This window comes from Galeopterus variegatus, unplaced genomic scaffold (assembly GCF_000696425.1).
Source record: "Galeopterus variegatus unplaced genomic scaffold, G_variegatus-3.0.2 Scaffold7081, whole genome shotgun sequence".
NCBI lineage: Eukaryota > Metazoa > Chordata > Mammalia > Dermoptera > Cynocephalidae > Galeopterus > Galeopterus variegatus.
This window is the reverse complement of record NW_007733192.1, coordinates 50,030-66,671: the sequence shown is the minus strand read 5'-3', so window position 1 is coordinate 66,671 and position 16,642 is coordinate 50,030. Positions and strand designations below refer to the sequence as shown.

Below are 16,642 nucleotides of genomic sequence, written 5' to 3'. Positions count from 1 at the left end.
GTGGTTGGTTGTTGTTCTAGATTTAATTTCATACCAAAAAAAGATGGATGATTTTTTTTTAATGAAAATCTGGTGGAAGTTTCTAGCAAGTACAATTACCAAGATAGCACATTCTTCCAACCCAATAAAAACTAACACAGTTAGATATTCTTCCATGACATCAGAAAGGAACTATACAGAATCCTGTATCACAGTATCAGGATAGACAGATGATAGAAGTAAAATCAGACAGTGGGGAAGGTGGATATATCCTCCCTACTTCAAGCTCAGGAAAAGCACTCATCAAGCTTGAAAATGAAAGTTAACAATAGGACCAAGATTACTAGGAAGGTTCAGCTTTGGGCTGAAAGAACAGCTGATCAGAGCTCTCAGCCTCCTAAGCCTGACAAGGTAAGACAGAGCCAGGAGCTTTCTGATCAGGAGGGGCTCTGGCGTGAAGAGTTCAATGGGAGGGAATGAAGGAACTGAGTCAGGATGCAGTCTATCAGTTAAAATACAGAACTATCTGCCTGGCCTCTTGCAGTGTACATCTCAAGGATCTCATGCATGGGTGGCAGTGGGAGACTGGGTGGTGACAAAGAGCCTTTGCTTGACCAAACTTCAGTCAGGTTCCTGAACCCTCCTAGGCCCATCTGCACACATCCTTGTAAAATCCAGTTTCAGCAAGAACTCTGATAAGTCAGTTTAACTAGAACCCTCCACCCTCAATATCTGATCACTCTCCATCTCTATCAGGCTCCTCATCCTCTACCACCCCCCAGGTGATGTCTGGTCACCCTGGCCTGTCTTCAACAAGAGTCCTGTTACATCGGTTTAGGTAGAATCCCCCTTATTCTCTTAGTAATTTTTCATCCACTGACCTCCACCCAGATCCTTGGCTATAAATTCCCACTTGCCCATTGCTGTACTCAGAGTTGAGCCACATCTCTCTCCTCTACTGCAAAATGCCATCGCAGTGGTCCCTACACCTATTCAATAGCCCCCCATCCCTCAACCCTGACTGAATAAAGTCTTGCTCACCATGCTTTAACCAGTGTCACTGAATTCTTTTTTCTTTAACAATGGGATATGGCCCTAGCAGAGGGAGAAGGGAACCCTAATTCCTGGCTCAAACACAACCAACGTATTTTATTCTTTAGAGCAAAACTCTTTGAAAGCACTCTCCAATTTCCATCCAATTTGAACTCTCTCCAATTTGAATTTTCTCCAATTTCTGTTCTCCTATTTGTTCTTTTTTTTTTTTTTTTTTTGTCTTTTTCGTGACCAGTAAGGAGATCGCAACCCTTGGTGCGGTGTCGCCCGCACCACGCTCAGCCAGTGAGCGTACTGGCCATTCCTATATAGAATCCGAACCCGCGGCAGGAGCGTCACTGCGCTCCCAGCACTGCACTCTCCCGAGTGTGCCACGGGGTTGGCCCGTCCTCCTATTTGTTCTTGAACAAACTCTAGTCAGGCTCTTACCCCACAGCTCCACTGGAACAGCTCTCACTCACCGATTGCCTCCATGTTGCTAAGTCCAGTGGTCATCTTTCAGTCTCTTTCTTAGCTGACCTGTCAGCAGCAGCTGACACAGTTGACCACTTTCTCTTACCATTCTGGCTGCTCCAGCTGCCCCTCAGCCTCCTTGGTGGGATCTTCTTCAATCTCCCGAGCTCTGAACACTGGAGCACCCAGAGCTCAGTCCTTAGACCCCCTCCCACTTCCACATAGTCACTCCACAGATGATACCATCCAGACCATCGTATTAAATGCCATATATTTAATCTGGTGACTTTCAAGATAATCTCCAGCCCAGACCTTTCCCCTGAATTCTAGGCTTATACATCTAACCACCTGTCAATTTAACATCTCCATGTGAATGCTTCACAGGGTTCTCAAACTAAGTATGTCTGAAACTGAACTCTTGATATGTCCTCCCAAACCTTCTCCTCTGACAGTCTTTCCCACCTCAGTGAACAGTGGCTCTGTCGCTCTAGTTTCTCAGGCCAAAACCAGCAGTCATCCTTTACACCTCCTTCTCTCAAACCCCTCATCCAATCTGCTGGCATACCCTATTTCAAAATATATTAAGTCACTCATTGGTCAAATCTGGGATAATTTGAACATGAAAGTAAACAATGATAGTAATGGATTATAATCCAGAGAATAAAATAATAATCTATGGGTCCATGCTTATATAAATAAATACATGGATAAATAAAAGAGAAGAGAAAACTCCTCCTTACAGTACAATGCTAACTAATAAACACAGAATGAATGATAAAATATAAAAACACTACGTGGCAACCACCTAGTAATATATGTTTCAGGCAAAGATCACCAGACGCTAAAACTAGCAAGTGAGAGTTTGAAAATGGGATACCTACAGACACTCAAACACTATCTCCCCAAAACATGCATAATTTAAAGGGGAAAATAGTCACTTCACAGTGGAGAAACCTGGCAGACACCACTACCCAAGCAATCAAGGTTATCACCACCAGTAAAGGGACAAATAGTTACCAAATGCTTCCAGAGAAGGATACAACCTCTCATCCTTAGTATTCCTGCTGAAAATGCAAAATTTGAATTTAATCTTGAGGAAACATCAAACTAACCCAAACTGAGGACACTGTAAAAAAACAAATAGCAGTCCTCAAAAGACTGAGGTCTTGAGAGAGAAAAACAGACTGAGGAGTTGTTTCAAATCACAGGAGACTAAAGACACATGTCAGTTAAACACAATGTGGAATCCTGACAGGAAAAAAAAATTTTTTTTTTGCCTATAAAAAGCAGTAGAACAACTAGTGAAATTTGATAATACCTGCAGATTAAATCACAATACTATAAAGACACATGTCAGTTAAACACAATGTGGAATCCTGACAGGAAAAAAAAATTTTTTTTTTTTACCTATAAACAGCAGTAGAACAACTAGTGAAATTTGATAATACCTGCAGATTAAATCACAATACTGTATCAATGTTAATTTTGTGATTTTGATAATCTACTGTTCTGTAAGGATATAAACACATGCATTTAAGGGCAAAAAGCTCTGTATGTCTATACTTACTCTCAAATAGTTTAGAGAAAAAAAGTACTGTGTGTGTATATATATGTATAGTATTTATAGAAAGAGAGAGAAGGAAGGAGAGAGGGAGAGAGAAAAAATGAAAAGGGACACCGTACATTAACTAACATTGGAGGCATCTGGGTGAAGATGACGCAGAAATTATTATTTTTTTGTATGGTTTTTTCCTAGAAATTCTTGATACTATTTTTGCATCTTTTCTGTGAAACTATTTCAAAACAAAATGTTAAATGCACACACGCACTGATCTGTCAACCCCTTCGTGGCCACCATTCTACCTAAACCACCGTCCCCTCTCACCTGGAGTACTTCAGTGGCCCCCTCACCAATCTCCCTTTTTCTGCTCTTGCCCCCACCCCTGCCCATCTTTTCTCAAAAAGTAGCCAGCGATCCCCTTAAAATATAAGTCAGACCATGGTGCTGTGTGCAAAACCTTCCAATGCCTTTCCATTTATTCAGAATAAAAGCTAAAGCCCTGTGACCCGGCCTCACCTCTCCACCTCTTTTCCTCCAGCCGGGGCAGATCTCCCAAGGCCCGGGCAGGCTCCCAGTTGGCCCAGCACGCAGCATCCCCCGACATGTGCCTGGCTCCCTGCCTCACCCAGGCTTTCACTCACACGTGGCCTTCTCAGCAAGCGCTGCCCTGGCTGTGCTACTTCAAATTTTCTCTCCCCTCCACCTGTTATCTCCCTTTCCTCCTTCATTTCTCTTCTTAGTACTCATCACTTTCTCATGTACTTTATATTTGATAAGTTTATCTTGTCTTTCTTGTCTCCCCCACTAAAATACAAGCTCCAGGAGGGCAAGTATTCTGGCTGTTTTGTCCACTGCTATATACTAACACCTAGAATGGAGAATGCAATAAGGTAGGGGCTCAAAAGGTTCTTGAGACAGGCTGGTGGAGGGCTCACCTGGGCCAGCGTGGTGCTGATAATATCAAGGGCACAGGTTTGGATCCCCATACCGACCAGATGCCAAAAAAAAGTATTTGCAGAATGAATGAATGAAACTAGACAGAAGCATTTTAAAGTACTCTTAGGCTCTATACTAGCTGATATAGATCTGCAAAGCCAAAGAAGAATTTGTCAAAGTTTAAATCCATATACTCACCAGGGGAGGCACAATTACCCTCCATTGCCTTAAAGCTGCAAGCATATGTGTGAGCAGGAACGTAAGCAGCAGATGTATTTAGAAATGGGTCCCGAACAATGACATTATAAATGACACCTTGTCCCCAGAGGGAGGAGAAGGAAACACTTGTCTTATCATTAGCTGTTAGGGTAACCACCTGAAGCCAAAAATAATGCGTGATTAGTGTTTAGTTAAAAAAACCTGTTCTATCATAATCCCACCTACATGTAATATTAAATCATAATTCTTGTTTAAAATATACACCAACCCATTAGGCTTGGTCAAAAGACCACCCTACACAGTTTACATGTGCTAATACAAACAAGCTCTTATAAAAAATACTTCCAAAGTTTTTGTATAGTGTTAAAATGTTAATAGTTTAAGTAAAATATGATATAAATAATGTACGAAAAAGTAAAAATAATGTGGCAAAGTAAACGAATTTTCTCATCTGCCAGACTTTTATAAAGAACTAAGGGCAGGGATCATGTTTATCTTGCTCATCTCTCTCTCCTCAGCACTGTGCACAATGCCAAGTGCAGCGCGAATGTTCCACTGATGTTAGCTATTAGTACTCGCTTAGAGCTGACGTAGACAAAGCGTGTTAACATCTCAGACACAGGACCCACTTACTTCTGCCTAACAGGCTCTGAAATAAGAAAACGCTACGTATACTTTTGTTATGTAGCAGTCCTTAACTTCAAAATTTCCCTTTTAAATTACATAATAAAAGAAACAGGGCCACAATAATCAACCACATTGTATATCGACAAAATAAAATTAAAAAAAAATAAAAAAAAGACCCACTTACTTCTGCCTAACAGGCTCTGAAATAAGAAAACGCTACGTATACTTTTGTTATATAGCAGTCCTTAACTTCAAAAATTCCCTTTTAAATTACATAATAAAAGAAACAGGGCCACAATAATCAACCACATTGTACATCGACAAAATAAAATTAAAAAAAATAAAAAACAGAAACAAAAGCCCTATATAACCATAATACATAGATATGTTCCTACAAATATAAGTGAGAAAATTAAATATTAGAATTTCAGGAGTAAATAATTATGAGTCTCCTAGAAGACCACCACTGTTTAAAAATACTGTTTAGCCTTCAAAAACACGTTTTCTGGGCAAGAAACTGGTCAAGTTCAATAAAATGTTAACATTACCACCTACTCTCCCAAGTTGTTATCATGAAAAGTTTAGACTATACAGAGGGCTGGCAGGTTAGCTCAGTTGGTTAAGAGTGCAGTGCTGTTAACACCAAGCTCCAGGGTTTGCATCCCTGTGCCGGCCAGCCACCAAAACAAAAAATAAATTAAAAAATAAACCATACACAAAAGTTGAAAGAACAGTACAATAAATAAACTATATACCATAAGTCAGATTAAAAAATCATTAAAATTTTACCATATTTGCTTTCTATTCCTCCCTCCTTCTTCCTCTTTTTTTCCTGCTGAACCATCTTAAAGTAATTTATAGATATCATGGCATTTCACTTCTAAATACTTCAGTGTGCATGTCCTACCACAGTGTTTCTCCCACCTAATGTGCCTGCGAATCCCTGGGGTATCTTGTTAAAATGCAGTTTCTGACTCTGTAATTCAGAGGCGGTACCCGCAATGCCACTTGTCTAACAAGCTCTCAGGTGATGCCGGTGCTCTGCACCTGTCTTCCACGCTCTGAGTAGCAAAGTACTAAGTATAAGAATATTCTCCGTTTTAACCACTATACCTTAGCTAACCTAAGAAAGTTTCTTATTGTCTATATTCAGACTTTCCATAATATTTTTTGTAGCTTTTCTTTTTCTTACCAGAGATTCAACCAAGTTTCTTGCATGGTGTTTAGCTCCAGTCTCAGTAATCTAGAGCAGTCCTTCCCTTCATCCTTTCCCACTCATCCACCCACCACTCAATGGCTTTTTAAGAGATTAAGTAAATTGTCTTGTAGAATATTCCATGACCTGGATTTGTTAGGCTGTGCTCAAGGTGTCTAACTTGTTCTCTTACTCCTTATATTTACAGGAAATCCAATGGATTAAATTCAGGTTAAACTTTTTTGGGGGGATGGGGGGGAGCGGCTGGTCAGTATGCAGATCTGAACCCTTAACCTTGGTGTTATAACACCACACTCTAACCAAGTGAGCTAAATGGCCAGCCTCAGGTTCAACATTTTTTGCTAGAATATCCCATAGGTGAAAGTGATAATGTCAGACTGTGTTACATAGGAGCACATAATGCAAGTGGATCCACTATCAGTGAAGCCAGCTTTGATCACTTGGATAAGGTAGAGACTATAAGATCACTTCACCCTACAAGTAGTTCTCCTTTTACAATTAGAATGAATCTGGGGGTGCTACTTAGGCATCCTGAAAATAGCCTGTTGGGAAAATAGAATAATTTAATCAGGCCCCATCACCTTAGGTCTGGTTGGGGGTGGTGCAGCACATTCTTTGTAAATAAGTTGTGTGTGGGTGAAGTTAGTGCGCATGCACAGCACCACCACCTGGCTGGAGTTTACTGCCTCAGGCATCTACCCCTTGCGAACATGCTCTCCAAACTACAGCTCCAAGGACCTTTTTGCCAGTTACCTAGCTTGTAGACCTGCGTGTGAAGGGTTTGTGACCCAGTCTGGACAACAGGCTTGAAGCATCTGTGAGCTCCAGACTCACCCCTAGCTCGACATAGCCTGTCCCCCCAAAATCTTTTACTGATGATCCTTGCCTGAATTATTCCATTGAGGGTCATAAAATGGTGATTTTCTAATTCTATCACTCCTTCTACTTATATTAGCAGGCGCTCTTCTATGAGAAGCTTTCTCTCATCAACTGGGAATGAATCAGTTTCTCCCTTACAGTGGGCAAGGTAATTTCTCTCCCTTTATCAATTTTCAGAGTAATTTAGTCTGAGTCTCTTTCAATGGTAGCGACTGAAGAGTTTTACTTTTTTTCTCTTTTTTTTTTTTAGTATCTGTATGGACTCATTTTTATTTACTCAAGGTTTACAATTACAATCTGTTTTGGGTTTTTGATGCTTGAATTGTTCCAAATTTGGCCAGTGGAAGCCCCTTCAAACAGGCCCCAGAGTCTCTGACATGCATTCATAGTCTTTTGAGAGTTTCCATGCATTATTTATTTTCATTATTTTAACTAAAAGTGAAAAAGTAACCTAAAAAAGAGCCTATTACGCAAGTTCTCGTATTCTTCATGAGGATAAAAATGGACTTAAAAATGTCATATCTAAAAAGGCAACTGATAAACTTTACCAACAGAGCATCTTAATTTGGGAATAAGCACGTGTTTTCTTGTATTACAGTTCCTAAGAATGGGACAGTGACATCCTAGGTGACACAGCAACAAAACAAGATCTTGCTCTGCAACAGACCTTGCCCCTAGGCTAATCACATTTGCCCTGTTTCAGTCACTCCTTTCTGTATAATCTGGTCATCTATCAACTTCTGGGAAGAATCAGAGCAGTCTAGAAAAAGTCCACCCAACAACCATTAGACAGAGGATGACTTACTATACGGCTCTTAGGCACCTTTCAAGACATAAAGATAAAACCCAGCCTGCCACAAAAATGATCTATAGCAGTGAGTCTCAAATTTTAATATGCATAAGAATCGCCTGGGGGGGGGGGGGGTCTTACAAAATGCAAATTCTGATTCAGTACTTGCAGGGTGGAGCCTAAGAATCTACAATTTAACAAACTCCCAGGTGTTGCCCATGTTGCTGGTGCCTGGTCCACACTTGGGGTGGGTAAAGGTCTACAGGGATTCAAAAGCTCTGAGTATATTTTTTCTCCAAGTGAGAGACTTTGAGTTTGGGTTCAAATATTAATGCTAATGTGTATATCCTTAACCACTTTCTCATTATTTTTTCTCTTCATACCTGCTGAAAGTTTTTATGCAATAGTCATGAGAATGCGTAGAAAATTACCACCCACTTTTATCTATGTCTCAAGATTACCAGGTCACAGATGTGGCTGCATCTAAAACTTGACGTAATTAAAATGCATCTCCTCAAAAGCCAACACCATTTTGGGATATCACTAGCAAAGAACCCCCAAGATGATAACAAAATAAAAGAGAATAAAGTGACTATCCCCAAAAGATCAAGAAAACAGTGAAGAAGTCAGTTCCGGGTAACTTCTCCCCTTGTCATAAAGGCACCACAATCTAGCCACGACAATCATGAGAACCAGATTTACCTGGACAGCATTGGCCTTCACCTGAGGCACCTCGGCCATCCTCTGCAGATGCTTCAGCAATACCTCCTCAGTGAGGTCATTCTCGGGCAGAAAATACTGATAGACTTCATACTGCAGCCGCCACCTGGAGTCCTGGCCAGTCTCCACATCACATGGTGGCGGATCTGCACCTCTAAAGCCAAACAACAAAACTGAACATCAATCTCTTGTGGTGCAAGTCCTGTCTCTACAAAAGTTCTGATTTCAAACTTCTACAACAACAATTCCAATTTAACAGTTTACCTTTTGCAGGGCAATAATTGGTATTCTGAAGAAAAGAAAAACACTGTTATGGACTGAATGTTTGTGTTCCCCCCCAAATCACTATGTTGAAATCCTAACCCCAGTGTGATGCTGTTAGAAGGTGGGGCCTTTGGGAGGTAATGAGATCATGAGGGTGGAGCCCTCCTGGATGGGATTCATACCCTCGTAAGAAGCCAGAGAGTTAGCTAGCTCTTTTCCTCCATGTGAACACACAAGAAGAAGTCTGCAACCTGGGAGAGGGCCCTCACTAGAACCCCCCCCTGCTGCCCTGATCTTGGACGTCCAGCCTCCAACACTGTGAGAAATAAATGTTTATTGCTGAAGCCACCCAGTCTATGGTCTTTTGTTACAGCAGCATGAACTAAGACACACTGAGAGGCAAGTGCAATTAAATAACCAGATTCTGATGTCATCAGGCCTACCGTAAAATTCCAGCTTTGCCATTTGCCAGCTGCATGCGTGTGGGCAAGACCTTGACCTCATTAAGCTCTAGGGAACCTCTGTGTAAAATAAGAGCAATTGCCTCCTCTTCATAAAATGGTTAGGAGTAAATGACAAAGAACACATAGACCCAGCACTGTGGATGCTGTACCACGAGCATTCATCAAATGTTACTCAAATGTTGGCTATCATTACTATTCACGTAGAAACTGAGGCAAAGTTCTAATTAAAATAATAAAACCTTTACAAAAAGATAAGGATGTTTCAGAACTACAGTGTTTTCTGTAGTTAAAATGCTTTATAAAAACTAGGATGTACTTCCAAGCTCATAATAGACTCACTCTGACTCTGCAAATAAAAAGAGTTCCCAAGAATGAAAGGGGAAAATATTAACTGTAAATGACAGCTCAAATATTAGTAATGAGGTTTAAATTACACCAATCCCCCCAAAAATTAAACAATTCAATTTTACTGTACAGAACTGTGGGTCAGAGAGAGTTCATTGAATCTACACAACAGTTAGTCATGTATGTTCCAGAAACAGTTTTAGGAGCTAGGAGATAGACATACCTTGCATAGCCTAGGTTTGCTGGGGCAAATTTGATAGTTGTTTCAAAAAAATTATACTCCACATAAACGTTGGGATCAATATCTAAATCAAACTCCAGATTACAGCCTCCAGGAATAGGATCTGGATGAAAAATAGGGAAGTTACTAAACAAAGAATTCTTATATAACCAAATCATACTCAGAAAAACGGAACTCTACCCTTAGAAGAACTTCCCAAACAGAAGTTAAATATAAACTTAGAGCTTGGAGTTTTGTACTAGCCCATGAACTGAGGTTAAAGAGGGTGAAGCTAACTGAGGTCAAGGGCCTTGGAGCTGGGGATGGCAAACCTTTTCTGTAAAGGGCCAGAGAGTGGGTACTTTAGGCTTTGCAGGTCTGATGGTCTCTGTGTATACAATTGTGGCACCGCCCAGACTGTATACAATCCCTTTTGTACCCTGGCTGCAGCCATACCCACTGCTCACCATTCTCCAAATACACTGTTCTTCATGACATTAAACTTACTGCTTCCTCTGCCTAGAATAACCAACTAAACTGTTAAGGACTATGTCTTGCCTTTCTGCTCTTCTCCAGGGGCTCCCCAAATGCTTTTTGAGTGAATAAATATATTTTCCTAGTCAGTACCTGAGTTTTCAGTCATCATGAAAATTTTCTAGCTCCCTTGCTATTAAAATATTTCTGATTAAATAAATTGTACTTGTGATAAACAATCTTAATAGGATTATAATTTCCCTTAAGTTTTCATAATCACATCCCATATTCCAGAAAGTAACAGGGAGCTGAAGACAGAAAGGTTACCTCTTTCTGAGTAGGAGAGTGGGATGGCCACATTTTGGACCGGCTCTGCATCTAAAGTCTCCAAGTGCCAACTGCACATGCTCTGCTCTGGTCTAAGAATGAAAACCAGTCCTCTGTCAGTGCCTGTTCCCGAGTTATTGGGAAGGAAAGTCTGCAATTAGGAAGAAAAGTCATCATGAGTAGGGTCTTAAACAAAATATATATATTCCAGAGCCTACTTAATATGCATGTCCTATTCCAAATGTTCCCAAAAGAAAAAGGAAAAAAAAAATAGACCTTCCTTAAATAGAGAATTCTTTTGATCGTTTTGTTCATGCGCCCGCACATGCACATGGAAGACCTCTTTAAAATATATGATAGTCTTGGTCAGTTCAGGCTGCTTTAATGAAGAAATCATAGATTAGGTAATTTATAAACAAAAATGTATTTCTCACAGTTCTGGAGGCTGCAAGTCTGAGATCAGAGTGCCAGCATGTTCAGGTTCTGGTGAGGACCATCTTCCAAGTTGCAGAGTGCCAACTTCTGGCTACTTCCTCACATGGCAGAAGGGGAAAGGGGCTCTGTGGGGCCTCTTTGATAAGGGCGCTAACACCATGCATGAGGACAGTGCCTAGTATCAACACTTTAGGGGTTAGGATTTCAACATATGAATTTGGGGGGATACACACCTTCAGTCCTTAACTGTGATCTTTGACCAGGAATAGCAGATGCACAGTGAAATTCCCAAGCGTTTCAATTCATCTGAATTGAAATTTACTATGTTATGTACTGAGACCACCAAGACAAAAACATGAGCCCTGCCCCCAAGGAGTTCACAGTTTTTAGAAAGCTTTTTAAATTGAGTTATAATTGACATATTATAAACTGCACATAAATTATCCTATTTGGTAAGTTCTGATACATGTAGACACCTGTAAATCCATTGCCATGATCAAGATAATATGTATCACCCCAAAAAGCATCCTGTGCTCCTTCCTAATCCTTCCTCGTACCCCTCCCCTCTACCATCCCCCACTCTCATTTGCTTGGAAAGCTTTTTGAATAATAAAATGTAAGCTAAGGGGTAATAGATTCAGGGTGTTCTCTTAAAGCTAAGGAAATGGGAAGAAAGAAGTACCAGATCAGTTTCAATTTGACAAGCATGAGGGAAAATGACTCAAATAATAACTGATTAACTGTAGGATCGATAGCTTCAAAGAACCAACTGCTATGATGACCCAAAAAACCCAAAGTACCATGCTTCATCAGGGAGGGCACGGGAAACAAAATCAATTCTCCACATAGACCACGTGCAGTTCTGGTCAGCATCTTCTAAGTAGTGTACATAGTGGGCACTAAAGGCAGCCCAAGAAATGAAAACTATAATAATTTAGGATAGCTAAAATCATTTCTGCATAGAAATTGAGGCCCAAGATGCCATTCATCCACGCCTCTTTTGTCATGTTTTAGTTATGTTGACATCCCTTTATCCAACTGCTATAGTTTGAATGTTCCCCCAAAACTCATATTGAAGCTCGATCCCCATTGTAACAGTGTTAAGACTGTGGGAAATCCAACTATGGTATTTTAAAGGCGGGACTTTTCAGGAGGTGATTGGATCATGAGGGCTCTGTCCCCATGAATGGATTAGGCCTTTCATGAATTAATGGGTTAATGAATAAATGAGTTATTACAGGAGTGGCAATGGTGGCTTTATGAGAGCAAGTGAGCACATTAAGAGACTCTTCCTCCCTCACATGTGATAACTCAGGACTCTGCAGAGAGTCCCCACCAGGAAGGAGGCATTCGCCGGATGTGCCCCCTCAACCTTGGACTTCCCAACCTCCAAACTGTGAGAAATAAATTTTATTTCTTTATAAATTACCTAGTGTCAGATATTCTGTTACAAGCAACAGAAAACGAACTAACACACCAAGCTGTTTCCTCAGACATAGAAACAGGTATTACAACCACTTTGTTGAGCTGTTTTGAGATTTAACTATATGGAAAACCAAACACAGGGGTTCCTAACCAGGGGCCTGGGGTTCCCACTGAGTTTTCAGAGGTCCCTATGAAATTATACACATATGCCCCCATGAAATCATAAATTTTGCCTGGGACAGAGTCCATTGCCTTGAATAGTCTATGGCCCCAGGAGCTTAAGAACCACTAGCCCAACACATAGTAGGCATTCAATAAGTATAAATGCTGTTTTCCCCCATCCTTTCTCTTTTCCTTCAAATATTGTCTTTGCTATGATGTCATTAAGAAGGAAATCATCTTATTATTTGTCAATTAAAAATTTTTTAAACTGAGCTAGCATTAAAAAAAAGGAAATTACCTATGTGCAATTTTACAATGTCTCCTATATAAGAGCCTGAATAGGAAGTTTTCTTTTAAATTTAGTGCCAGAAAAAACTTGGCCTTCCCTGAGGAATTGGCATACTTCCTCCTTTTCAGGAAATTTAACATGCTTTACTTTCTGCTCTGGCTGCAAAGAACTCAGGCAAAATCAACCTATGGGTAAGACATTGTTATCTCTTGCAATTAACACAATTTCTTTTCCTCTTTTTCCTTAGACAAACTCTTTCATTTCTGATCTATTAACTATCTTCCCCGCCCCACCCCAATACATACACAATGGCAAAACCTTCATGGTAAGTATAGGAAGGCAGAAAGAAAAAAATACAAAATACTAGGAAAGATAGTATGACCAAGGCCTAAAGCATTACATATGAACTGGGTTAAGACAGTTTTGTTTATCAAATTCCAGAATATTATAAGATAGGCTTAGGACAAATAGAAGTGCAACTTCATACAGAGTGAAATACATTTATTAGTCTAAGGAGTCACATATGAAGGTACTTCAAAAAGTTCACAGTCTCAGTTGGTCAGAGCATGGTGTTACAACACCCAGGTCAAGGGTTCAGATCCTGACACCAGCCAACAGCCAAAAAAAAAAAAAATTTACAGAAAGATTCATATTATCTTTTAATTCTATTTTTCCACAAACTTTTTGAAGTATTCTTGTAAAAAAATTTGTAAAAGTTTACCATAAATGGCAGATTCTTAACAACTTAAGCTAATCCAGGGCATCTTAAAAGCTTTGCAAAGCTGAGGTTGAGGTTAAGGAGGTTAGCAACGATGTCTATAACAGAGTCCTTAACACTGCTGGAAGAACAGCACGGGGCTGGATGAACTGAGTGTTATAATTCTTTTGTTTGCATGAGAGACTCCAAAGAATAAAGTCTATCCTATAGGAATCTTACTGAACTTCAACACTAAATAGCTACACAAAAATGAAAACCCATTAGAATATATTCTCAGGTAAAAATTATTAAGGACCCACTACAGTAAGAAAAAAAAAGGTGGGATCATGAGAAAAGTTAGCCGCAGAGAGGAGACATTTGGCACAGGGTACCTACCCTCCACCCCCTCTGCTAACACCTCCTCTTTACATCAGAGACCACCACACTCAAGAAAGGCCTGTGACACACCTCTTCCTCAGCCTCCATCACTAACCTGAGAGGACTCAATTTTGATTTTTTTTTTAAGATTTAAGACAAAAAGTCTTAAACATAAAGAGACATCAAATGCTAATGCATATACTAAATATAAGACCGAAAAATATGGAAATAATTTTTTTTTTTTTTTCCGTGTCCAGCAACAAGATCGCAACCCTCAGTGTCGCCCCCGTACTGGACCGGGACCGGCAACGGGGGCCCAATATGGAAATAATTTTTACTGAAATAATTCTTTGTACTTACCTTAGAAAAAGAAATTGTTGTATTCTGATACTGTGAGTGTATTTGGAAAATAAGAAAAGTCACATTGCTAGAAATGTGACGCAAAATAGCTTCCTCTGGAAAGAGCCTGTTGAGCTTGAAGTATCTAAAGTTCCCCATCGAAAATTCAAGAAGACCTACGATGGGAGAAATTTTTCATTATAACATTTGTACCTCTCATATCAATTTTGTAGAAATCACATTCATAAACAAATGTGGAATGTTAATTTAATCCTCAGAAAAACTGGAGGTAAATTGTACTATTATGCCCATTTCACTGATGAGGACAATGAACCCTAAAAGGTGAAGCAGCCCACCCAGGGTCACTTAGCTAGGAAGTGGTGGAACTGAGAACTAAAATCGAAGAAAGGTATTTCAAAAGATGTGAACAATACTGAGGATGGGCTCCAGAGCCCAGAAATATTTCCCATCTGGTAGCAGCAACAATTCCCTTTGAAACAGAGTACCCGAATTTAAGGATGAACGACCCTGTAAGGCTACTAAAAATCGTGAATGTGCTGGGATTAAAGAACAATACCAAATAGTGAATTCTAACATCAGCCCAGCCTGGAGGGACACAGGTAGCTTCAATTTAATCTTACCATTTACTAGCTGTGTGATTTTTAGGGAAGTCACTTAATTTCCTTAAGCCTCAATCTCCTCATCTGTAAAACTGGGATTGTATCCACAATTCTAATTCCTAATTCACAAAGGAAGGTGCCATCAACATTGGCAAAAACGCTTGGGGTGTCCACACCAGTCACTTCACATACAATCATGAACCACAGGCATTCTGGAAAAGGGATTTTTTGTTTGCTTGTTTAAGGATCAAGCTCAAAGTCCATGTAAAAGATCAGTTATAACAAGAATAGTTTTCCAACACCTCAGCTAGGCCTCTCCCTCCTGAGTACCTGCCTCCACTGTCTGGGTGTGTTTCACTCACTCACTCTGTGCACGGTTCTCTGTGACATGTCTCTCTTCCAGCTGCACACCAGTTCTTTCTTTTTCCAGTCTAATTCTCAAGTAAACCACTAAATTAGGTTGCTTTTACTTCCGTGTGGTCCTGGATTCCCACCTCACCCCCCTCCTTATAGTCAGCAGATCTCTGCAAAAATAGCAGAAGAGCACCCAAGCATTACATAAACAGTTTTGGGGGTTCAGATCTAAAAACAGGAAAAAAGATTTAAATTTAATATAGATGAAAAGGAGTTGATGACAAAAAGATTATAATTCACCCAAGTCCCACAGTGGAAATATCATGTTTTATTTCAGAAGGAAATTAGAGTCAGCAGGTGATAAAAGAAAACATTACAGACACTAAAATAACTTAAAAATACATTTTTATGTACCATTTCCCAAGAAGGCCAATTTTCAATATTTTTTTAAAAGATACAAATACTCCTTCTGGACGATTAAAAACAAAACAAAACAAAAAACTATCAAGAATGGTTAACCTGTGGAAGGAAAGAGAAAAAGAACATACAAATAATGCTAAGACTACAATAATAATTAATCTCTACAAATTTTCCCAAGCTCTGTGATGCTATATTACCTTTATAACTCAATGCAATTTTTTAAATTGATGATACAAAAAGTTTTTTAATTGATGATAGAAAAAAAGGTTATTTGGGCCGGCCCAGTGGCGCACTGGAAAAAAACAAAACAAAACAAAAAACTATCAAGAATGGTTAACCTGTGGAAGGAAAGAGAAAAAGAACATACAAATAATGCTAAGACTACAATAATAATTAATCTCTACAAATTTTCCCAAGCTCTGTGATGCTATATTACCTTTATAACTCAATGCAATTTTTTAAATTGATGATACAAAAAGTTTTTTAATTGATGATAGAAAAAAAGGTTATTTGTGGTTATGATTGAATTTCTAAAATTTTAATACTTGTAACAATTACAACAAATGAAGATGGTATATTTCCTCCATTTATGTAATCAGAAAGATATTTTACATTTTATATGGACCCAACTTCAGCCAGAATAGAGGTAAAAACATTAGGGGAGTGGCTGACAGAATCTGGGTAAGGAAGACTGGAAAATGTGAAGGGTGTGTGTGTGTGTGTGTGGGTGTGTGTGTGTGTGTGTGTGTACAAGAAAAATATTTTTATATTTTCCAGGCATTCCCATCATCATGATTATTTTATTAGGAAACCAAATTACAGATAAAAGTAAATGGATCTCAGTAAATTCCACTAAAAACGTTTCATATATTGCACTTTAATTTTGGTGCCATCTACTATCTATCTCCCAAGTCTTAAAAATACCACCCATTCTAGTCTGTCAAACTACACAGTATCAGTCTGTTTTCCTAGGAGTTAACTGAATTTCCACCCCCT

General features: G+C 39.5%; 1 protein-coding gene across 1 annotated transcript in view; it reads right to left on the bottom strand.

Moving 5' to 3' along the window:
• The window catches only part of TM7SF3 (transmembrane 7 superfamily member 3), a 31,800-nt gene that overhangs the window by 10,066 nt on the left and 5,092 nt on the right, over nucleotides 1-16,642 (bottom strand). Inside the window, exons 2-6 of the mRNA XM_008591615.1 lie at nucleotides 14,274-14,428; nucleotides 10,528-10,678; nucleotides 9,730-9,850; nucleotides 8,416-8,587; nucleotides 4,181-4,358 (exon numbers count right to left, since the gene is read on the bottom strand). Of these exons, the coding sequence (XP_008589837.1) occupies nucleotides 4,181-4,358; nucleotides 8,416-8,587; nucleotides 9,730-9,850; nucleotides 10,528-10,678; nucleotides 14,274-14,428 (777 nt within the window). The remainder of the gene's footprint in view (nucleotides 1-4,180; nucleotides 4,359-8,415; nucleotides 8,588-9,729; nucleotides 9,851-10,527; nucleotides 10,679-14,273; nucleotides 14,429-16,642) is intronic.